At 44.3% G+C, this 24,922-nt stretch overlaps 1 protein-coding gene across 1 annotated transcript in view; it reads right to left on the bottom strand.

The window, feature by feature from the left end:
- EDAR (ectodysplasin A receptor) overlaps nt 1–24,922 on the bottom strand; it is a 116,421-nt gene that overhangs the window by 53,451 nt on the left and 38,048 nt on the right. The window contains exons 2-4 of the mRNA XM_074964376.1: nt 9,323–9,391; nt 8,668–8,790; nt 6,854–7,035 (exon numbers count right to left, since the gene is read on the bottom strand). Of these exons, the coding sequence (XP_074820477.1) occupies nt 6,854–7,035; nt 8,668–8,790; nt 9,323–9,391 (374 nt within the window). The remainder of the gene's footprint in view (nt 1–6,853; nt 7,036–8,667; nt 8,791–9,322; nt 9,392–24,922) is intronic.

Raw genomic sequence — 24,922 nt, 5'->3', positions numbered from 1 at the left:
TGACAGCCGGCGCCATGCAGCCGGGACATGAGTCGCCAGGGCCCCCCCCGTTGGTGCGGAGCAATCGATTTCCTTCCCGGGCAGGGGCCCAACAGAAGATAATCCACCTCCTGATGCTGTGGCTCTAAATCCACCATAGAGCCCATGCCCGGTATCACTGAGAGCTCCCTCCCCACCCCCTTAACCCACCATCCAGCTGCTTGCCTCCCGAAACCCAGAACCTCACCTCTGCCCCTGCCCCTGCCCCTACCCCTATCCAATTTACCTCCTGCAATTTTATTGCCGCCACCGGGGCTGTCTCCTTCCCTTTCCCAACTGATAACCCCCAGGGAGCGGCCTTTGTGTTCTCCTGCCCAGACCCATTAGGAGCTGCTATCTTCCCTCCACCGCCCCCTATCGCCTCATAGCTTGAGGCGGGTTTAGAAGCTCCAGTCCATCAGGCACCCCGTCGGGGGTCTGCACCCTGCTTGTCCGTTTTAGTGGACCATGGGGCTGCACCAAGGGCTCCCGCTTCTTCTATGCCCTGGAGAAAACGAGGGGGGCTAAGAAACACGTCACCTGCCTCCAGGCAGAAGACAGCACCCCCCTCACGGAACCGGCGGAGATGTGTGGGAGGGCCCGAGCCTTCTACGCAAAACTTTTTTCCCCGGATCCGACCGACCCTAGCGCTTGCAGAGTGCTTTGGGAGGAGCTCCCTACCATCAGCGTGAGTGACCAAGACTAGCTAGAATTGCCTCTCACTCTGGCCGAGTTCTCGGAAGCCCTCCGTTGTATGCCCACTAATAAGTCTCCAGGCATGGACGGGCTGACCGTGGAGTTCTACCACGTGTTTTGGGATGTCCTCGGCCCAGACCTCGTCACCGTCTGGGCCGAGTCTCTGCAGAGCGGGGTCCTCCCTCTTTTGTGCAGGCGAGCTGTGCTTGCCTTATTGCTGAAGAAGGGGAACCTCTGCGATTTACGAAATTGGCATCCCGTCTTGTTCCTCAGCACAGACTACAAAATCGTAGCAAAAGCAATCGCGCTGTGGCTAGGGTCTGTGCTGGCAGACGTGATCCACCCAGACCAGACCTACACTGTCCTGGACCGCAGTATCTTTGATAACCTATTTATGGTTTGGGACCTTTTGGAACTCGGGCGTAGAGATGGTCTGTCATTCGCCCTCCTGTCCCTAGATCAGGAGAAGGCATTCGATAGGGTGGACCACGGGTACCTCCTGAGCACTCTGCAGACATTTGGCTTCGTACCCCAGTTTGTGGGTTTTCTCCGGGTGCTGTACACTTCCGCAGAGTGTCTGGTTAAGCTTAACTGGACCCTGACCGAACCGGTCAGCTTCGGGCGAGGAGTACGGCAGGGGTGCCCCCTCTCGGGCCAACTGTACGCTCTGGCGATTGAACCCTTCCTCTGTCTCCTCCTCAGGAGGTTGAAAGGGTTGGTGCTGCTGGAGCTGGAGCTGCGGCTGGTCCTGTCGGCGTACGCTGATGACGTGCTCCTCGTGATCCAGGACCCCGGCGACTTGGCGCGGGTGGAGGCTTGCCAGGCTATCTATTCAGCAGCCTCCTCCGCCCGGGTCAACTGGGTCAAGAGCTCTGGCTTGGCGGTAGGAGACTGGCGGCAGGCGAGCTCCCTCCCACCCGTGCTTCAGACCATCCAGTGGAGCGCGGGTCCGCGGCTCTACCTCGGCGTTTACCTTTCTGCCACGCATCCCTCTCCGCCAGAAAACTGGGAAAATTTAGAGGGCGGGGTGATAGAGCGGCTCTGGAAATGGACGGGACTACTCTGATGTCTCTCCCTCTGAGGGAGAGCGCTGGTGCTTAATCAACTAGTCCTGTCCACGCTCTGGTACCGGCTCAACACCCTGGTCCCAGCCCCGGGTTTCCTGACCAACCTCCGGACATCAATTCTGGGGTTCTTTTGGTCAGGAATGCACTGGGCCCCTGTAGGGGTTCTTCATCTACCCCTGAAGGAAGGAGGACAGGGCCTGAAGTGTCTACACACTGAGGTCCGTGTCTTCCGCCTCCAGGCCCTACAGAGGCTCCTCTATGGTGCAGGCAGTTCGGCGTGGAGCACACTGGCGAACGCCATCCTGTGCCGCATCCGAGGACTCCGATATGACCGGCAGCTCTTTTATCTTCATCCGGGAGGTCTTCCGTGAGACCTCTCGGGGCTGCCGGTCTTCTACCAGGACGTCCTCCGGACTTGGAAACTGTTTTTAATGACCAGGTCCGTGGTGGCCACCGAGGGGGTAGATCTCCTCGCGGAGCCCCTGCTACACAACCCCCAGCTCCGTGTGCAGGTGGTGGAGTCCTGCTCGGTGCGCCAGAGCTTGATCCTGGCAGAAGTCACGAGAGTCGGAGACCTCCTGGACTACGACCGGGGAGACTGGCTGGATCCCCTGACGCTTGCCCGGCGCATGGGGCTCTCCAGACCTCGCACCCCCCGGCACGTACTTCAGGAGGCGAAGGCTGCTTTGCCGTCTGCTGCTCGAGCTTACCTCAACCAGGTCCTGCTCGAGGGCATGCCCCGCCCACCCTCTACCCCAGGCCCGCCGGACCTTTTAATTGGACCCCTGCCCCGCAGACCCAATCGACCCCCTCACCCCTTCACTGCGAGCCGGTTGCATGAACTACAGCTGGTACGCTTCCAAACCGCGCCAAGGAAACATCTATACACGCTCGTGCTCCACACCCTTCATGCTCTCACCCTAGTGTCCCGCCCCGACACAAAGTGGTGAGACCTTCTGCCACCTTTGGAGGGTGTGCAGCCCTGGTGGGCCAGCCTATATTCCACCTTGGTTCCGAGGCCCGTTGGGGACATTAGTTGGCGGCTCCTTCATGGAGCTGTGAGCACTGGCATGTACTTGGCAAGGTTCACCCCCGTCCCAGATACTTGTCCCTTTTGTGGTGTGAGGCAAACCCTGGCGCACGTATATTTGGAGTGCGCCAGGCTGCAGCCCCTGTTCCAGCTCCTCACAAATCTCCTATTATGTTTTTGGTTACATTTTTCCCCTCACCTTTTTATTTATGCACTCCCCATCCGTGGCCTCACAAAGTCACGGGATCTCCTAGTTAACCTCCTCCTGGCCCTGGCTAAAATGACCATCTATAAAACCAGAGAGAGGAGGTTGGCCGATGGAGTTTCCTGTGACTGTGGGGCCATTTTCTGATCCTCGGTCCGTTCACGTATCCGGGCGGAGTTCCTCTGGGCGGCGTCCACTGACTCCCTTGATGCTTTTGAGGAGCGGTGGGTGCTGTCCGAGGTTCTCTGCTCGGTGTCCCCGTCCGGGTCCCTTTGTCTGATCTTTGATTTGGGGAGAGAGTAAGGGACCCCAGCCCCAGCCATTGCTGCTGCGGACACGACCACCACCACCACCTCCTTTCACACGTGGGTGCACGTGCCCCCCCGCCCCCCCCCCCGGATTGTCCACCCCACAGCCTGCCCCTCTTGTTGGGTGCTTTCAGAGGAGGGAATTGTTGGTGACACTCGGGCGTGGCGCCAGGTAACTCGAAGGGGTGGAAGACCACGAGAGTCGAGGAAGCCCCCCGCTCTGGGCCCAGGCAAGCTTGAACACTTCCGTCCCCTGAAGCTAATGAGAAAACAATTGTGATTGGTTGCTGTGTTACACATTGCATATGCTGCTGTTTTTACTTCGTAAGTGTGTTATGCAAATAAGAAAACATCTTTTACTTCAGAAAAAAAATTACTCTCCTATAGCCATCTGGCCCGACCCTGTCACAGTGTGTGTGTGTGTGTGTGTGTATATATATATATATATATATATATATAATAAAAATACAGTCTTTTGTCTGGTGAAAAAAATTTCCCTGGAACCTAACCCCCCCATTTACATTAATTCTGATGGAGAAATTGGATTTGCTTAACATCGTTTCGCTTAAAGTAGCATTTTTCAGGAACATAACTACAATGTTAAGCGAGGAGCTACTGTACTGCAAATCCAGAGATAAAGCTATATAATTCTCTCTTGCCTTATTTGAGGCAAGTGGTGTGCGGGCTCACTGTAGCGGCAGGCAGAGCTCTACTATAGAATAGAGTTTTGTCTAATTATGGACTGAGGGCCACTGATTCCATGAGGTATTTCTGCTAAAGCACTGATGGCAAGATATATCCCTAGGTCAAGATCACAGAATTTGGCCCATCATCTTGGTAGCTATATGTATGACATTTCTTAACTGCCATTCTACTCTGCAAACTGAGGCTCTCCCCCTTGAGAATTACTCCCTGTGTAAAAGAGCCTTTGCCTGGCAGGGAGCTGCCCACACGCCATTCCACCTCACTGTCCCCATTCAGAAGATAGGTGTGAGGAGGCATGGCAAGATGCTCCAAATAATCTGGTCTGGCAGAGCAGCCCTGGGTTATAACAGCTTTCCACAGCTACTTAGGAGCAGCCTGTGGGTCTTCTCTAAGAAATGGGGCCCGAGCCTGTAAAAATAGCACAGTGGGGGTTCCGTGTTTATTTTCTCTCAGTAATTTCATATCCAATCGCCTCAGTTTACAAGTAACATGATATTTTTCTAACTGCCAGCCCTCCAAAATCACTGAGGGATGTGAAAGTCAAATGAGTCCCTTCTTTCTCATGCATCAGCCATTTAGCAATAGAATCCTCTTATCCAAATTCTGTTTTCACTCCCACCTGTGCAAACACAGTATCTTCCAATCATGCCCCGAGTGACAGCTGTGCAGCCTCATTGTTTACAGATTGACCCCCAGTTATACCTGTGCAACTCCATTAGTCTTCCGTGAGGTTGCGCAGGTGTGACTGAGGCCATTATTTAACCTTCATACTTTTCCTTACTGTTGGTGATGTATGAGGAGACAGTGAAGCGAGATTTCTTTCAAATCACCAGGTGAGTTTGCTAGGCTGGCAGCTAGATAAACCCTTCTTTTTACTTGTAAACTGAGGAAAATTTCATATAGAATCTTTGATGCAATAAACTCAGGATCTAACTGATTGTCACATGGGGTTGAGAAAGAATTTCCCCCCATGTCAGATTGGGGGGAGACCTTGGGTTTTTTCCACATTTCTCTGCCACATGGAGCGCAGGTTGCTTGCTGGTATTAACTGGCATTAGGGTTTGCTGGCATTATCTCACTTACTCAATTTACTGCCATTGCAGGGGCCCTGAGCATTGGTGCACCTCGGTCCCTCCTATTCTCTGCCAGGGGCACACAATAGCTTAGTCTCCTGTAGGCTGTAAAACTTTGGTCTAATTTTGGTTGTTGGGTTTAATGTGTGAGTACTGGGTGGTGGCCTGTGATATACAGGAGGTCAGTCAGATTAGATGCTTTGGTGGTTCCTGCTGGCCTTAGCTCACATTACTTAAAACGGTTGAATCAGTAAACGGGTCACTGAGGTTTCACAGAGTCATGGAGTCTATCTTGTACCTTCAGTCCCTGCACACAACTCCCATTGATGTCAGTGGGAGTCACACATATAGACCAAAGGTGACCAAATAGTGAATTTTTCTTGTACAATATTTACTTAAATAAAGCCAACTAAAATAAAGTTCTAAAAAATTGCATGCATATGTATGCAGACATTAAAAGATAATAGAGTAGAGTCTCAGAGTTACGAACACCAGAGTTACGAACTGACCAGTCAACCACACACCTCATTTGTAACCAGAAGTACACAATCAGGCAGCAGCAGAGATTAAAAAAAAAAAAAAATTAAACATAGTATAGTACTGTGTTAAATGTAAGCTACTATAAAAATAAAGGGAAAGCAGCATTTTTCTTCTGCATCGTAAAGTTTCAAAGCTGTATTAAGCCAATGTGCAGTTGTTAACTTTTGAAAGAACCACCATAATGTTCTGTTCAGAGTTATGAACATTTCAGAGTTACGAGCAACCTCCTTCCGTGAGGTGTTCATAACTCTGAGATTCTACTGTATATCTAAGAGTACATCTCTAATATATTTGATTTGGTGATTGTTCTATCACTTTTATTTCCCTCTCCCCTTCAGAATTACGCTATCTGTTCTCAGTAGAGCTCAAAATGGTAATAAAAAGGTATCCTTAATACATGGCACCTGTTCTATCTTCATTTCAAACCAATATGACATTCTCTGTGAATTCCTTGTTTTTTATCCCTTCTAGTACTGCATTCCCATAATAAGTGACTGGTATCAGCCACAGAATATTATTATTTTTAATCTTGAGAGGGTGTTAATAATAGGTAATATGGCTTTAGTAGCCCTTGAGGGTACATCTACAATGCAAAAAAGAAAACCAAAACCCAGAAGTAGTGAGTCTCAGAGCCTGAGGCTCATGCTATGGGGATAAAAATAGCAGTGTAGACATTAACACTTGGGCTGGATCCCTGGGTTTGAAACCTGGCATGAAAGTGGCTTCAGAGCCTGGGCTCCAGCCCGAGTGGGAATGTCTACACTGGTATTTTTTAGCCCTATATGCAAGCCCAAGTCAGTTAACCCAGGCTCTAAGACTTGCTGCCTTTGATTTTTTTTTTTTTTTTGGCAGGGTGGACATACCTTAGACAGCTGTACTACAGAACTACTGAATACTGCATATTGCCACTCTTGACAGCTGGTCTTTTTCAGAGGAGTCTCATTCTCTGTTTTTAAGGGGGAAACATCCTTCAGTCTGTTGCATTTCAGTGGGATTAAAGGCATACTCCTTTAATCTACTACTACAACTATTCCAAAGCTTTCAAACACTGACGTCTATTATTTTTACCAATACCATAAATTATGACTAATTGCCATAGTACTTATAACCAATGGGGAGGAACTAGGAGGAGGTCAGAGGTGTCAATGTGGAAAAGACATTCGGGGCACTTTGAAGGACACGTCTGTAAAGATTCATGGTTATATCCTTACCCAGGGAGACAAGGCCCACATTCTGCATCATTCTCTGTATCACCAGGTGTCATGACAGTGGCTCGAAAAAATCCCTCACAATCTTTGTGACGCCTGCATATCTGGTAACCTCCTTTAGAAAACTTTTCAGACGGGCAAGGAACGCAGCCGTAGTCTTCATCTTTGGTGCCATAGCCACAAGTCTATAACAACAGACAGACACTGTATGACAGAACTGCACTTGGTGCTACCATGTAGGAAAAGAGAATGCTCTAGTCTGGCCCCTTGGCTTTGCAGTGCTATGGAATACCAAATAGGAGAGCCAAGTTTGTGGTTTAGTCTCTTGGTATCTGTACTGATAAGGCTGAAGAATGATGAGGAGATGGCATGATGTGATTTTTTAGGAAGGGAAAGGGGAGAGACTGTTTTGTTTTTCTCAAAAGCGACCCCCTTTAGCTATTTATATTATATTCCTGACAGACTCAGAAGTGAGTTTCATTCACTCCTCAACTGGAAAAATGATGACGATACATTAGGGCAGGGGGCAAAATCCGGACCGCCGAACGCTTTTGAACGGACCCCAAAATCTTTTTATTTACTTATTATGATTGGGTTTTGTTTATTATTTTATCTGGAGACTAGATCACGACTATACCTTGACCAAGAAATTTGAACCTTGCCAAAAACAATTAACTACATTAGGCCATTGAAGATTAGGGATTAAAGCAGAAAAATGTGCGTGAAGCATTATTGTCCCAGCAGGAATATCAGAGATCTTTTCATTGGTGGGGAGGGAAGAGGCTCAGAGTGCTTCTCTTATGGCAATGTTTGCATGATACTCAGTAACCCCCTAACTCTGATTTCCCAGATGAGCATTCAGTTTAGATTAAATAAAACATCACTGGTGTTCTGAACTAAAACCAACTGGTTATTACAAACATATTTATTCAGGATTAGCAACTGTGCAAAATTTACAATTGGAAATTTAGCCTATTAAAAAGGTTTTCAGTAATTTATGTTTAATGTGCAAATTATCTGCTATAAATTAAATGGCTATTTGGGAACTGTAATTTAAAATGTTGCAGAGGTTTCCAAGTTTCTTTAATGCCAAAGTATTTTAGCAGGAAAGCAAAATTAAATTCTCTGTGGGCGGAGGAGGTCAGCAAGCACTCCACGCTATTCATCACACAAAATCTCCAGTGTTAATGTCAGGTTTTTAAATGGCTGATTAGCTGAAATACTGGAACCAAGATGAGCCTACTGGCAAAATTGTGTGTGTGTGTGTATAATTTTTTTACATAAGAACTGTTTTAAAGTATTACTTTTAAGAAACTATTTCTGGGCTGTAGTTTACAGAAGCATAAAAGAGTAAGACCTCAATCCAACAAAGCATTTAAGCACATTAGTCATACAGGCTTAAAGTTAAGCATGTGCTCAAATGCTTCCTGGATTGGGTCTGAGTTTCTTTCCTTTCTCTCTCCAATACAAATATAATAAAATCATGTTAGAAATCATGTCTATCTTTAAAAAATGAATAATACTTTTAAAGAACCAAGAATCCTTTGCACTTGTACAGCATCTTTTATCCAAGGATTTCAGGTGGCACTTTCAGCAGTCTGCTGAGCATCATATATTTGGTATGGTCGGTAGTAGATATCTGAGATCCATAACCACTTCTGTTTAGCAGTGCACAGAGACACTAAACTGCATTTTCATAACTTATACCCAATGTAAAAACAATCCATTATGAACAATATATTTAGTTTTTGTAGGCCATTTTTTCCTATTTCAGCCTCGGGTGTGACATTTCACAGTAAGTCTGAGACTGAACTTACCATATAAGGCTCTTCTCCTGGCTTGCACTGGGGACAATCATGGCACATTCCAGTGGTCTGGTTATAGTATTCATTTTCACCGCAGTTAGAATACTCAGCATTAGCAGAGTACACCAGCGACACCTGTCACGAAAGGTTAAACATTTAAAATATTTAATTTAATCAACCAGTTTTCCCATTACAGACATGTTATCCTTGCCAAACAGCTAGGGTTTGGAAGGTGGATGGATTGACTTTTAGTGCAAAACATCCTAATGCTACTGCCTGGAATTGAAGATAGAATGAATTATGGGTGTTTTAAAACACACATTCCAGCAAAATGGGTGGTGCCCTAAAACTCCAGGGTTGAATTCAGTTGACTAGGATGTGAGCACTGAGACCCCAACTCAGTGAAGCATTTAAGCACATGCTTACGTCCTGTTGAAGTCAATGGGACTAAAGCAGGGGACTAAAGTTAAGCACATGCTTTTTGCTTTGATGAACAGGAATGGGCTGCTAAATTGAGACAGGAACCTGTCTTTTCAATTGTTTGTAGAAGTGCTATGCTAATTTACTGAAGTTAAAAACAAACACCCCCCCACACACACACCACACACACACACAAATGACAGCTATCTTTGCAAGGTGGTTATACCTTAGGCAATTAAATACCTACCACCAGAAAAGGGAACACATGAGTCCATTTATGTTCACCCAGAGGAGCCATATTTTCTTGATACTTTATCTGAAAAGATACGATCAGTCATTATAACATACACATTCATAAATATTCTTAATGTTTTTCTCTTTCGGTTTGTATTTTGTCCTCTTCCCTACTGCTCCCCCTTTTTACTCTTCAAAGTTAAGGCTGCTTCATTCACAAGTTGGGAGTTGGTTTTGAGAGCGGTTGTGAAGATGATCAGTTCTAGTCTGCTGTCAAAGTATGAACATTTTATAATTAAAACCAAGCAATGCCTGAAGTTATATAAAGCTCAAAAGAGACACACCCATGAAAAAAATCTAAATATTACTTTAAAAGTAAAGCCCTTTACTCTTCTTGAGAGCAGGCTGTCATTATGTAACCCATATGCTTTGTACCGCAGCGTTAGACTTTGTTTCTCCTGGGGAGGGGAAGAGAAGCCGTGGGTAGGGGACTTGGATCTTAGTGGGATACTCTGTGACTTTGAACATATGCAGAGAGCAGGGCAGGGTCACTCAGTTAGAAAAGACCCCAAAACTTCCAGAACAGAGTGTAGAAGTGACCAGACATGCCAGACATTCTGAGGCTATATCAAAAGTTTTCACTGTGGGCAACCCACCTTGAGAGTTCATGTCTTAGTTATCCTCTGAGAGTTGAGCCAACCAAAGAGCAAAACTGTGTGTGCGTGGGAGGGGGGGCAGAATGTTATAAACAGAATATTTACAAGTAGCCCCGTGGACTCAGATCAATGCAGGACCAAGAATTGTCTTTGTTGTGAGGGCTGGGTCGCAATCCCTACAGCACTTTGGATACAGGCTATCGACTTCTGCTTCACTGCCAACTGAGAAAACCAGGCAGCTATTAGGCCCAGGGCTGGGGTGCTGCAAGCTGTGGAGCCCCCCGCAGATGGCTTGTTTTCTGACTGGGTTCTGAAATGAAAGGGCTGAGCTGCTGCCATTTCTCAAGCTCTGATGGGTCTGGGTGACCCACACACACTATGGGCACACTCTAAATCTGAGAAGTCACCTCTGAAAGACTATCAGAGGGGAATGTGTTACGATGTGTGTGCTAAAGCATAGAAAATGTTATGCTGAAGCCTTATACTGGAATGTGAGTAACAGAAACGGAAGGGTCGAAAGTCTGTATAAGGAACAGCTGTAGATTGACTGGCTAATAGCTTGTGTTTAAAAGTTATTCGTAGTATTCCAAATACTATTACAATATTTCATACTATATACAATGTGTTTTGTGTGCGTTAAACATTTGTTTTACTAAGAAAACGTATCCTGCATTATGCAAGGCACTGAATTTAGCCGTATGGAGTGGAAATTATCAACTTCATGAAAAAACTCGTTCATGTTCTCCATGTATATAAATCTCCCCACTGTATTTTCCACTGAATGCATCCGATGAAGTGAGCTGTAGCTCACGAAAGCTTATGCTCAACTGAATTGGTTAGTCTCTAAGGTGCCACAAGTACTCCTTTTCTTTTTGCGAATACAGACTAACACGGCTGCTACTCTGTATCCTGCTCTGTCTTTCAAATTGACTGGGAATTGTTAACATCTGTTTATGAAGGTTTTACATACAATAGCCCTGGGATTTAACTCTGTGTAATGCATTCTGAAAAGTCCCCAAAAGACACAGCTTTGCCCTATGTTTCAGGTAAGCAGGAAGAATGGGAGTGTACAGTTATACAGAATATTGCCTGACCATTCCCCCGCCCCCTGTTACAATTGCGTAACGGAGCCTAATTCTACAGTCCTTATTAAGATCTAGTGAAGTTGGGGCAGGAGGGCAGATTGTGAGCACTGTTACACCTGCAGCTTAACTGGCCTTCTGAGGATCCCCCCTTCACAGGAGCCAGGGAGAATGCCCCGGCCACATAGAACTGACCTCAGTGGACACTGCTGACTGCTCAGCACTTTTGACTAATAAGCCATAGCTTTAGGAGCCTAACTTTAGGTATTAGGTAGAATGACAGTAGTTTAAAAGAATTCATCACAATCTTTGTGACAGCTGCATCTCTGGTAACTTCTTTTAGAAATATTTTCAGATGAAAAATGTTAGGCTCTTTTTTTAAAATATTGGCTATAGAGTCTGAACATAATTTTTCATAAACGATTCTGAAGGGGAGCTAATGCTATTTACACATTTTTGCAATGTTTTTTGGAAAAAAACTGGGAAAGGAGGTGTAACTCCTTCTACAGCACGATGAAAAATATATTTAGTGGTACCATTGCTGCAGGGATTTTACAAAGTAAAAATCTCAAATAGTTGAGGTGTGGTTGTAATACTTTGGTTATTGCAGATGCTAACTATCCTTTAAGAAGCGTCAGTTGGCAATTCTCTGACACTTTCAAAGGCTTTCTTAAGTCTCCAGTGAGCGTTCAATTACTGCATTGTGTCAACTTCTAGCACAAGACCTATAATATATTAGTGCTCAATTAACTGAGATACCCCCAAAGTTTACAGTTCTAAACACTAAATAGATTAAATAAAGATTATATCACTCTACCATCAGGCAATTAACTCACTATATGTTCCTTCTAGCAACCGGGCTAGCTGAGGCAGGTAACTGAGTGGGTGGGGAAAAGACTGAATTAGAGAGTACTTACATTTCTTCAGGATATTACTCTTGAAAAACAGAAATAAAAGAAAATCAGGGATAAATTGTCCTAAATCTAGAGGCTGGGAGGTTGGGAAACTTTTTTTTTTTTTTGGACAATATAATCTTGGAAAATAGTCCTGTGATGGTGCTAGTGGTCAAATATGTTTAAATTGGCCAAAAGTTATAGCTACCAAAGTATGGTTACTCTGGAGGCATTCCAAGATATAGTCTTAAGACATACTGTTATTAAACTGAATCCTAATTATAGCAGAGCTTGGGAGAGGTACTGTATAAATATTGCAAACCCAGTATTTTTATTAAAAATTGGCTCTGAGACTGTTCTGGGCCAAAATTTCACTGAGAGAATTTCAGTGGTAACCAGTTGTACAATAATTTAATACGTTTCAGTTGCTTTCAGACTACACAGACGTTTACTGGTCTGGAATGCTTATTTGCTGCGATAGCCAGATTTGTCTAGTTCAAATTTGTCTAGTTCCAAGCCAACCGGGCGGGGGGCTGCGGGAAGCGGCGGCTAGCACATCGCTTGGCCTGCGCCACTTCCTGCAGCCCCATTGGCCTGGAACGGGGAACCACGGCCAGTGGGAGCTGCGATCAGCTGAACCTGTGGACACTGCAGGTAAACAAACATCCTGGCCCAGGTAAACATCCAGGTAAACATCCTGGCCCACCAGCGGATTTCCCTGATGGGCCACGTGCCAAAGGTTGCCAATCCCTGGGTTATATATATATACACACATACTCATTTTTTAATGTGTGTGAGTTTAATATTGTATTAATATAGTTGTTTAATTTAATTTCCTAGTTTGGATTATTTTTAAAATCAAGATTTGGAAGAAAGAAAACCCTGAATTAAATTGCACAAATGTGCATTTCCTCCAGGTGCAGACAGGTGTCTCATAAGTATTGTATTGCTGCCTCTCTGAAGTGAAGGGATGCAGCCGCTGAAGTGGGCTGTAGCTCACGAAAGCTTATGCTCAAATAAATTTGCTAGTCTCTAAGGTGCCACAAGTCCTCCTTTTCTTTTTTCTCTGAAGTGTGAATTTGTTTAACTTCAGCATTAATATATGTGTACTTCAAGGAGTGTACACTTACTATAGGAACAGGTGAGGCATGAAGTCATCTGGGAGGAGACTTGGGAAATGCTTCCCATAAAGACAAGTGGGACAGAGATTGGTCTCAATACCCAGAAAGGGAAGTGCCTAGGAACCTCACCATCCAAACAGGGGAGGCATGGAGCAGTTTTGAGGACCAGCTCTCCGATCACAGACTTCAGAACTCTTGGACTTTGGAGGTCCCAGTGCAAAACTTGAGAGCCTGGCAAATTTGAATGGCATGTGATCACACATTTAAAATCAAAACTTTACAGAAGAAAAGGCAGAGTAGAAAGCTGACCGGGAGATTAGAAGTTTAATATTCACAAGACACAATCAGGCAGTGTGAAATTCCCAAGTTTGTGCATACATACACAGTGCAACTCTGTTGAGTGGCTCACCTTACAGCTTAACACAATTGTCTGCTGAATTTGTTCAGTAGATCATTTTTGTACGCTCCCTACTTTGTTAAATCAAAACCTTTATTTTTTTCCAAGCTGAAAAAAGCACACAATCCCGACTGAGGGCTTTGTCTCTGACAAGTTTCAGTCAGTTTTGCCTGTAGCCTGGCTGAAAAAAATGTAGTTAGAATTATTTTTTCCATGGGGAAAAGGGTTCACTCATCCCAAAGCTAGATGACAAAGAGTGCACAATAATCTATTTTGGGGCAGAGACAAAATATGGAAAGCTTCAGCCAAAAAAGGTGTGATAAGTTTTAGAAAGTTACAAGAAAACAAAAACTATTTAGCAATGTCGGGTGCAAAAAAACCCCCCTCTGGCCACAAGTCTCAGAGTTCAGGTCAATTGACTTGGGCTTGTGGGGCTCACGTTACAGAGCTAAAAATAGAAGTGTAGATGTTCCCACTTGGGCTGGATCCCAGGCTCTGAGACCTATCCCCCTTGCCAGGTTTCAGAGCCTGGGCTCCAGCCCGAGTGGGAATACCAACACTCAGAGGCAACATGTAACTGTTGATAATGGGGTGAGGGGGCCCCAATGTAAAGGTTCTGGCAGTATTTTGAACCCACTCCCCACAAAAAAAGAAATAAAAATATAAATCCTGGCAGAAATCGGGGGTGGGGGGGCACATGACGCTGCGTGCCCCCCTATGTGTTGCCTCGGCCAAAACTGCTGTTTTTATCCCTGTTGCCCATGTCCCGTGAGCCTGAGTCAGTGGACCCAGGTTCTGAGACTTGTTGCTGTGTGGTTTATTTTTGCAATGTAAGATGTATCCCTTGACTCTATAGCATGAACACATATTGCACTTAAAAATCACTTAAGTGATTTAATCACTTAAACTGCCAGCAGAGCCCTCAACCAGCTGTGGCGGACGACAACTCCCCTGAACCGACCTGGAGAGAAGGCCATCCGCTGCCCTGGGAGACAGAGACCCAGAGGGGAAACGGAGAGTGAGCCACTTGATGTGGGGACAAGGAACCAGGCCCCAGCAATCACGGAGCAGCTCCACCAGATGCCGGTAGGAAGTAGCCCAGGAAAGCGAGACATTGACTCGTCTGTATTGCTGGAGGACAAGGCAGCGACCCCACACTTCCCCACTGACCCAGTGGCAGGACCACCTGTTGCCTCTAGGGCATTGGTTGGGACCTGGTGGAGCAGGGCGGGCCCAGGTCCTGTACCCCCAGGCCCTCCATTCGGGGCTGAATGAGCACTGACCCCTAGGCCAGGAGGCCTGAGCCATGGACTGTTTGCCTGCTCAGCCCTTACGCCACAGGCCTGATCCCTTGACTATCTCTCTGTTTAGCCCTCAGCCAGGAGGCCTGAGCTATCACTTATCCAGTGGCTCAACTGTGAACCAGGATGCATCAACCCACCTGCCACGAGCACCGATTCCCCACCATTGCTGAAGGGGTCCTCCTGGCCCTGAGACCCAAGGAATGTTACGGAGACTTAGTGCATGGGAAGCCAAGGTGTAAATCTAAGTGCTCTAGCCTATCACACACAATATGACTGTGTGGAGCCTGCTAACATGCACTAAAAGTTCTGTAGTGGCACTTTCATCTACTGCCATTTGAAACAGAAAGATCCAGATAATTCTATATTCTATCACCTGGATCCCAGTATGGATATTTGGCCAGAATGGCAAGTTCTTCCATGGGTGAGATGGCCATACTGGCCCTTCCTCTCTGGGATAATACTGACGGCCACAACAACCCTTCTATCCAAAAATCCTTCACCACCACAGATCTGAAAGAGATTGCAACCTTCAGATGCAAATATTCAGGATCTGTCTATGCAACGCAAGGGTAGGGTTCAGTCCCCTACAGTTGTACCAGACACTGTTTTAGAGGAAGAGGAACCACTGATGGCTGAACAATCTCATGAAATGAATCCTGACTCAGAGGACCAGACATCCCCAGATGAGAGTGCGGGGATTACAACTGCTCATCTCCTTCAGAGGATGCAGTTCTTTTCCCATGAGTTTACAGATAAAATGACAAAGACTCTCTGGATTTCCTGTATCTCTATTGAGGAGACTTTCCACCCAATATCTGACATCCCAGGAGCATCTTTTAGATGTGGTATTACACTTAATCTTTTAGATGGACTGTCTCACCCTGTAAAAGCAATCTGATCTTCACCTTCATCAATTCAAATAATGTCAAAAAGGCTAATAAAGTTTAGCAGCTAATTAAAGACAGGGTTTTTTTTGTATGTTCCATACACATCCAGCCCAGAATTCTGATGGTCAGTGCTGCAGTACAGAGATTTAAAGGGGGGAAGTTCATGCAACACCATGTGATAAGGAGGGTAAGAGAATGAATGTGTTAGGAAGAAAATGGACATGTTGGAAAGAAAGGTCTTCTCATCTGCTACATTAGGCATGAGCGTAGCAAATTTCCAGGCACTGATGTCAAGCTCTGGAAAAAATGTAGATATTTATTAAGAATCTTTTGAATGATGAAAATTAGCTAATGCCCTCATTGCTGAAGGACAAAGTGTTGCATAACATGAATTCAGATCATCCTTTGACTTTTCAGATATTTCGACTAGGGCAGTAGTCCCTGTGATATCTCTAAAACATTATGGGGGGTTGAGATTTCCAGTACTTCCACCAGAGAAAAGAGCAAAGGTGGAATATCTTCTGTTTTAAGGGGAAGACTTGTTCAGTTCTAAAATAGATGTTCTGGAAAGAATGAGAAATATTCAAACCCCAGCCAGATTTCTGGGTGGATCTCAGCTTCCCAGAAGGAGATCTGGAATACCTCTGTTTAGATATCAGAGACAGTATCCTCCTTCCACTTCTTTGTACTTCTATCAACCATGTAATTACCAACAATATCAAAACCCTCCTCAACAGTAACATCAGCATAGGAGGAGGAGCTTTAAATTCCATTGTAGAGGGAAACAAACATCAGCTTCATCTTCATCAAGACCACATGGGCATCCTCAGATTTGACATGAGGACCAAGAGTCTGGAGACTACTGGTGCCATTTTTGCCACAACTGGCAATCAATAACTTCAGAGAGACGGATTCTAGAGACAGTACACAGCAAATATGCAATTCAGTTTGAGGCCTGTCCTCTTTCCTCCCATCCCTTTGCTGTCTGAAAGTCAGTGCCCAGGAAATATGTCAGAGAGGCCAAAGGAGGAACCAGTGCTGCAGCCTTCTGAGACTCCAGAAGCAAAACACACTCTGGGGATCCAGAGCAGAGAGGCTTAGAGAGTGGTCCTAGTGAGTGGCTGCGAGGGGATGTTCTCTCGGATCTGTGATATCAACATCCTGAATTTTAGGGCCATCCAATGGGCTATCTAGTCCTTCCCGCTGCAAAATCACCACCTGGGTTGGTACAAGCAGCAGTGGACAATACAACCACTGTGTACTATCTGAACAAGCGAGTAAATGTTCACTCCACTCATCTATGCAAAGAAGCAATAGCTTTTTGGGACTGGTGTATAGAGCACAAGATATATCTACGTCCAGTGGGTAAGCACAATAGCCATCCAGATCAGCAAAAACGCTGCACACATGGTCTTTTGAAGACATCAGTGATAAATGAAATCTTCACTCAGTGGGGAAGTCTGGACATAGACCTATTTGCTCCCAACAGAATGTGAAATGCCGAAAGTTCTGTTCAAGAGCAGGGAGAGACTGTCAGTCCATTTCAGATTCATTCCTCATAGACTGGGAACAAGTTCTCCTTTACACTCTACCCCCTTTTCACTCATTCAAAAGGTGTTAAAGATAAAATGGGACAGAGCCAAAGTAAGCTTAATGGCCCTAGCTTAGGCCAGGCAGCAAAGATTTCTGGACATGCTTCCCTAATGACAATGAGCACAAATCTGTTTGTTTTTTTCCTCTTACATCAAAAGGGAGCCATCATGGATCAAACTACACATAAAACTTTAATTGCTATGTATGATCTGACCTCTTCAACAGTAAAATAATTCATTGATGGCGCATAGCCGCAAAATTCCCTTCCTGTGGGAGTTGTGTGGACATATCTAATTCTTTATGGGTACTGTACATTGAAGAAATGGAGGTAATAAATGCTAAAAATCTGTCTCTCCACAGATCTGGTATATTGAAACTATATCTGGAAGTTATGACCTTTCAGCAACAGTAAATCAGTACTTAATTATTACATTGTACATTCAGGAGGAGGCAATATTTTTGGACATCAACCATCTCCAGGAAGGACATAACAGTTTTTCTTCCACGAGTAATTATTGAAGGAACCAAAATACAAGTGATGGGTGAATCTCAAAAAAGTTGGTGAAGATAATAAGACACTTACAGCTTGATTTTAAATAGACCTCAACATGGTCTTATGTTTTGTAGGCACAATTAATTGTGCCCTAATTTTTGCACCTACTATAAATCACTTGTGCATATCCTTCCATTTATCCATCTAAGGACTTGATTCCCAGAAGGTGCTGAGCACTGTGGCTTAACATAAAGTTAAGCATGTACTTAAGTGCTTTGCTGAATCAGAGACAGAATACTCAGCATTCAGAACCAAGACCTAAGTATCTGTTAAATAAGCACAGTCAGCTACTTAGAAGTCTTAAAAGGTGGGGGAAAAAGCCTACCATGAACTGTGGGTGGAAATAATCATAGGCACAATATCATGCCCACAAAAACCAGCAACAATGAAAATCTGGCCAGAGAAATTAACAAATAACTATCCCAAAGTCACACAGGAATGATGTAGCAGAGACCACAAGGGAACTGAGCTCTCCTGACTTACCGCCCTGTGCTTTGACCACAAATGCATCCCTTCTGTTGTGCTAGAAATCTGGTGAGAACAGCACCATATTTTGGTACCCCTATTTGTGGTCCCCTCTGGAACCAGGAATGGCTGAGGCACAGAGAAAAAAACGAAGTTACTTTGTTGAAGCTTAAAAAACCTTGCAGTGCAGGTTCAGCTTGAGTTTGGGGTGAGAGTTCAGATTAGTTCTTATTTTATTCAAATTGGTTTGCTCAGCCCCGTGAAAAAAACACCTTCATGAAACAGTTCTCAAACCTGTTTAGCTTAATGCTAGTGTGGACAGGGCAGATGTGGTCTTTCTGATAAAGTTTTCATATAAATAAAGACAGGATAGAGGTAAACAGAGCAAGAGAAAGAGGTTGTGGTTGGTTGATTAACATATTTTTGTACAGCTGACATCCATTTTCACAGATGTGGACGCAGTAATGAGCAACTAGCAGTGTAAGGCTCTAAGCCCACAACCATTTATGCACATGTGTAAATTTGTGTTCATGAGTAGTCCTGCTGATCATAATGGGACTACACACACATGCAGCGGGTCAGAAATTTCCTGACTTGTTCATTAGAAAATGTTGATTTGTCAAAACTTATGGTGGGAACATATCTGTTTTTCTAATCCTTTCAGTTGGAAAGGTTTCTTAGGATCAGAATGGAATTCGTGGTCAAAACCAGAAAGTGAAGGATCTGCCCTAGAATAACCTAGTCACTAGGGCATCCACCTAGACTATTGGAGACTGAGGTTCAAGTCCTAGTCTGAATCAGGCAAAGCAAGAAACGGAACCTTAGTGTCCTACATTCCAGGTAAATGCCCTAACCACGGGCCTATTCTGGAGTGGGGAGAGGGAGCGTGAAACTCTCTGTTCTTTTTCAAAACCTTTGAAAAGTCTTGGTTTCATCCCAGTGCAGAACAGGACAATTTTAGAAATTGCGAACATTTTCTCAGGATGGGAAAACCGTTTCCTTTCCAGCTCTACTCACATATACAAGGGTTTACAGGATCAGGGCCTACATTAGCAAATTATTCATGACGTGATTCACCATCATCTATTGCAGCAGGATCCAGGGAGAAAGAAAAGCTGGTTACAACTTGCTTTCCTTACCCCTTCTGCCATAAAATTATCAGAGTCAGATCTGCTAGCAGTCTGCCCCTGCCCTGGTGCCAGAATCTTTAATGAAGAAGCAATCAATAGATTACTTCTTCCTCTGGCTACAACAGATGTACTTGGCTGACATTACTGAGCATTCCTGCTCTTCCCTCCAGGGGCACTAGGATCACAAGAGAGGGTGGGGCACTGGTTGGCTCATGTCCCTCTCCAGCAACAAAATCCTTTCCCTTGCATACTCCCACACACAATGCTTGCCTCTTACTTCCATCTACTAAAGACAGATCCTTGAGTCCAGCCAAGCTGTGCCCAGCACTGCACTTGCAGGATGGAGGGAGTTGGTTCTAAGAACATTGCTATTCCCTTAATCCTTGGGGCAGCCAGGGGCTTGTTCAGTCTCCCCCACGAGATAACTTAAAGCAACTTTAGGGCTGCTGTAAGTCACACTGGCTGGAACATGCTCCCCTAGGAGCCATTCTGCTAGAGCAGCGTGTGCCAGAGCCGTGCCTCTGGGTTACCCTGACACATTTACTATACTACAGGTGGCATAGAGGAAACCACATGAAGGGAATCTCCAGCTGCCACTGGCAGCTTTATGGTTACTCTACGATGCCTCAGGAACACCTTCCCTCAGGAAGGGAAACTGAGGACTTTGGCCACTGGAAAGTCTTATTTTCACTGTAGCTGAAAACTATAATATTTGAAGAGACATACACGAAAACTTCTATTTTCAGTTTCCACGTTCTCTGCTGGGTAATGTTCTGCAGTGCTGCTGCTTTTACTGTGTTTGTTTGGTTTTGAAGAACTGTGTTTTAGAAAGTGTGGAATGATACCAGTGGAAGAAGCCGGTCTGAGGCAAGTCACAACTCTGCTGAGAGCACAGCACAAGATCTGTTGTGTTATCACCCAGGTGAGCCAACACAAGTTCTGGCTCTCTACTGCTGGTGATCAGTTTCCATTTGCATGGAAATAAATGGTTGATCTGTGAAAACGATGCAAGATTTTAAAATGCAGACTTTTGGAATGTTCCCTTATCTTAACCGTATATTCAAATAATTGTATTGGTATTAGCACAGGAAGTAAAGAGCAAATGGTGCAGATTTGCAACATCTGTGAAGTATTCTCAACGCATTTGTTACCTTGTTTTTTTTCTCTTATGATTGCTGTTCTTCAGAAACAGAATCGGAAAGGTCACCATCAGCCAGTAACTGAGAACGAGGAATCTCATTTGTAGAATTCTACTGCTAGCTGGGAGCTGTAACTGCTGGTTGGAAAAAAAAAATCCCAGACTTCAGAAGCTCTCTTTAATGCCTGAAATCTGTAGTACTTCCCATTTTGGGGAAGGAGGGGAGGGAAGCCAGTTAAAGAAATGTAAACAAACCAAACAACAGCAGAGAGAGAATGACATTTCCTTAATATTTATGTTTAGTGTGCTTTGTGATTTCTAGATGGCAGATAATCATAATAATAGTGTAAGGAATCCTGACTACCATGGTTAAGGTGGTTTAGCTGACCTTTGAGATTAATAAGCACTTAAGCCCCAGTAAACCACTTGGTTGGTTCCTTTTACAGGGTCTAATTCTTAAGGTGCCAACCACCTGCAACTCCTTAAAAGTGAGGGAGTTGCGGGTTCTCAGCACCCTACAAGATCTGGTCAGTAATCCCCATTTTATAAGATTTTGGCTAATGCGCACAGAACCACAAACCACAAAAGCAAAGAAATCCAGAGCTGAGTCAAAGGAATACACTCAGAGGAAATTCGATGGTGACCTTAAATAAATCCATTTTATACCTAGGCTTGCTGCATATTTAGTCCTCTTAAATAAGCACCAGGTATTATTATTACAGGGTTCAAAATACCTGCTTAACAATGGCAAATTATTTCAGAAATCAAGTAAGTAGCCAGATAGTGTCAAAATATCTTGTTTCGTGCTTCTGTGACAAGTCTGTGGCTATAGTATATACACTATGGAGGTGCTGATCACAGCTTCAGAGTTCGGGTTAATTCTGTTGTGGATGGTATATAAAAACTATCCAAATGATTGTCTCTTATTGACATTCTGATACCAACCACTGTGCTGCAGAAGCCTGCTACAGCAGAACACAGCAGTGTTCTTTTAAGTGCTAGCATTCCGTTAAGATGCCAACATTTTAATGGGGGGGTTGCTGGAGCAGCATTGGATTTGCATTTTTTCTCCATATACAGATACACTAAGCAATACCGAAGCAGTTACCTCCACATCGATCTTTCTGGCAGATGTAATAAATCAAATATGTTAGGCAGAGGCTGCTTGCACGTTGGCTCAGTTTTCAGAGTTGATGAGCACCTTCTGATCCCACTGAAGTCACTGTGATCTTCACATGCTCAGCGATTCTGAAAAGCAGGCCACGTGTTTGCAGATAAAAGGGTCTATTTCAACACCTCTTGAAAGGAGGACATCTTTTTTGTATAACTGAGTGAGAATAGGGTTTGTAATTTGCGTGGAAAGAGCTGGCCTGGTGGTTCAGTGGCAGCACAATGGTCTATCATGCTGGAAATCTAAACTGATATCCCAGGCTGTGTGGGCTAGCAGGGTTGGGAATACTACAGCAGGAATGTGCTGAGTCTTAGCGCAACATAGTCATTTAATCGCACAGGAGAAATCCAGACAGGTGGTGATGCTAAAAGCGTGACTGAAGAAGTCGTATTAGCAGGCTTCACGGAGAGGCATCCACAGCATTTCTCACGGAAGCTAACAGTGCTGCTGATGTGGGCGCCTGAGGGAGACAATGGAGGGATTTTATGGGTACCTCTGCGCTGCAGGTGGCAGCATGCCTCCCAGCTCAGGAAGACAGACATGCACTAACTCTGCTTGAGCTAGCATGCTAAAAATAGTAGTGTAAATGGGGGTAGCACGGGCAGCAGCTCAGGCTAGCCACCTGAGTACAAACCCACCCAGACCCCCGGGTATGTATTCAGGCAGCTAGCTGGTGCCTGTGCTACCCCTGGCTATACGGCTATCTTTAGGGCACTAGCTTACGCAGAGATAGCAGGTGTCTGTCTACCTGAGCTGGGTAGCACACTCAGAGCTGCAGTGTAGATCAGTAGATACAGGAACACTTAGACTTTCTTAGTAACTTTGTTACTTTGATCTATGGGCAATCACACCACCTTGTTGAAGCTGTTCGGCATGGTAGGCACCTTTCATTCAGGCTAAACGAAGGAACAATTAAATTCCTCTTTGTTTAGTGATTGCTGAAACAATGGATGCCACCATCCAAAGACTAGATGGAATGACCTGGGGATAGAGTTGATTTCAGCTGTGTGGCTATCTCTGTCTGAGAGTCAGAAGCAGCCAACAAGTAGGCAGAGAGAAGCAGTGAGCCAAAGAGACAGCCAAAAAAGCACTTGCAGAATGGCCCTGAGAGAAAGCCAAGAGAGTTTTTGGGCAGAGTTCTGTCTGGAAGAGGCTTGGAATTATGAACAACAAAACTGCCTCTTGTTGTTTGAGTCCTACTGTGTCCAGGTAAACAGGACTTTATGTACATTCTTTGTAAATGCCTGATTCCATCATCAATTTCTCCTAACAGAAACACTCTGCAAAACCCTATTTGCTAACTGCTTGGGCCCAATAGGGATAGCAATAATCTAATTTAATAAGAGGTGGTCAGGAATTTTTTGACAAACTATTTTCTGGTAGAAAAATGTTGATTCATCAAAACCAAATCTGTCTGCAGGAAAGGTCTGGTTTAGATGAATTTCTCAACTTGATTATTTTTTTTGTAAAAAATAAGTTTTGAAATTGTTGAAACGTCCTATTTTGATATATTCTAAAAGAAAAAGAATCTGATTTCCGAGTTCAGAACAACTTTTTGTTTTTAAATTTGAGTTAATAGAGTACAAAAACCTAAAAATCATCCAAACTGAAACAAAATGTTTAAGTTGAACCAAATTTTTTTTTCTGTTTGTTGGTTTGCAAAAATTTTCAAGATTTTGTCCTTTTGTCCCAATTCAGGACAGGAGCTTTTTTTGAAATCTTGAATATTTTTCCCTGAATGGGAAAACTGTTTCCCATCATCTGTAAGTTTAAAGCACCCAAATTTCCAAAGAGAAAGCCAGTTCATTGGCAGGGCTATTACCTGTTTCTTCGCTGCATAGAAGACCACAGCATAATAGTGAGCCTATTTAACATAGAACATGCCCTCTTCCAGCTTCACCACACTCCTGATTGTCTTTGCATTCTCCCCTCTTGTTGATTTTAGATGCCTTTTACACTACTGCAGCATCACCAATGGGCTGGACGATGGAGCAAACAGGCGTTTACCACATATTGCTATGCATAGTCCTTTGCACTCTCTTTTACACCTTCATTCCACCCACGCACTCCCACTTCCTACCCCCCAAAACAAGCCCAAATGGAATGTGGGTGTGGACATGGTCTGAACAAAGAAAAGTGGTACTAGGTAATAAATCAGATGTAAAGTGTACAGAATCAGTAAAATGGCACAGTACTCTGGAAGAAGCAATAGTAATTAAGGTGGAAAGTAAACAAAGATTTCTGCAGCGTAGTCTCTTAGCAGTGCTCATTTCTTGTAAGTACCATTTACTTAAAATCACCAGTTGACAAACTTTAATCTCTGGAATGCACTGATAGGGGGACTGCGGCCATGAACTAAATCATACGCTTCCTCCTTTCTACAATATATTGTAAGTTGCTGTAGAAAGCATGAAACAGAAAGATATCCAACACGGGGGCCTTTGGGAACCAATCAAATCCCAAAGAAATCAGGAGGAAAATGAGTCAGCGAGACAGGGAAATGCAAAGTTTAAAAGTTTTAAAGTTTATTTAAAAGCTAGTTTCTAAAAGTGCTTAATATTCTCAGCTAAACTATTATTACTAATTATTATTTAGTATTTTGTTTTTGGTAGAAATCATAATGTGCTAGGTACTTTCCAAACAGAAAGGAAGAACGGGTCTTGTAAAGACTAAATGAAACTATTTCCTGGCTGTTAGAGATGCTTTACATTTAACTGTGCTTAAAAAATTATAATTTGGTTTCCCTTTGGTCCCAATCCTGTGAGGTGCTAAGCATTTTCCAGGAACAGCTGAGCACCCTCAGCTCCCATTGACTCCCGCAGGAGTTGAGAGCTCTTGGCACCTCACAAGATCAGGCTCTAGTTAGCACTACAAAACTAAGATAAACTGCAGCTCCTTTAATTTCCTAAAATGCATCCAAATATAACAAATAACAATATTTCTCCCCTTACTAAGCTGATGCTGTGGTATAATTTTTTTCACATTTTCTTTATCGCTGCCTCCACTTTCTGTGACGTAAAATGAAGATAATGAGACTTTGCACAATACAAGTGCAGACGTTCAAAGCAAGCTCTCCTAAACTAGATCCAGATTCCACTGGAGGGCAGTAAATTAGCACATATATTAAAATTTTCACAGTTTGCTTGTGAGACGGGCTTTTCTGGAAGAATGTTTAGACCTCACATCACAGTGACTGAAGAGAACAGAAACAAATATAATGAAC

This window comes from Natator depressus, chromosome 1, assembly GCF_965152275.1.
Source record: "Natator depressus isolate rNatDep1 chromosome 1, rNatDep2.hap1, whole genome shotgun sequence".
NCBI lineage: Eukaryota > Metazoa > Chordata > Testudines > Cheloniidae > Natator > Natator depressus.
The sequence above is the reverse complement of the archived record's forward strand: the minus strand, read 5'-3'. Positions and strand labels throughout refer to the sequence as shown.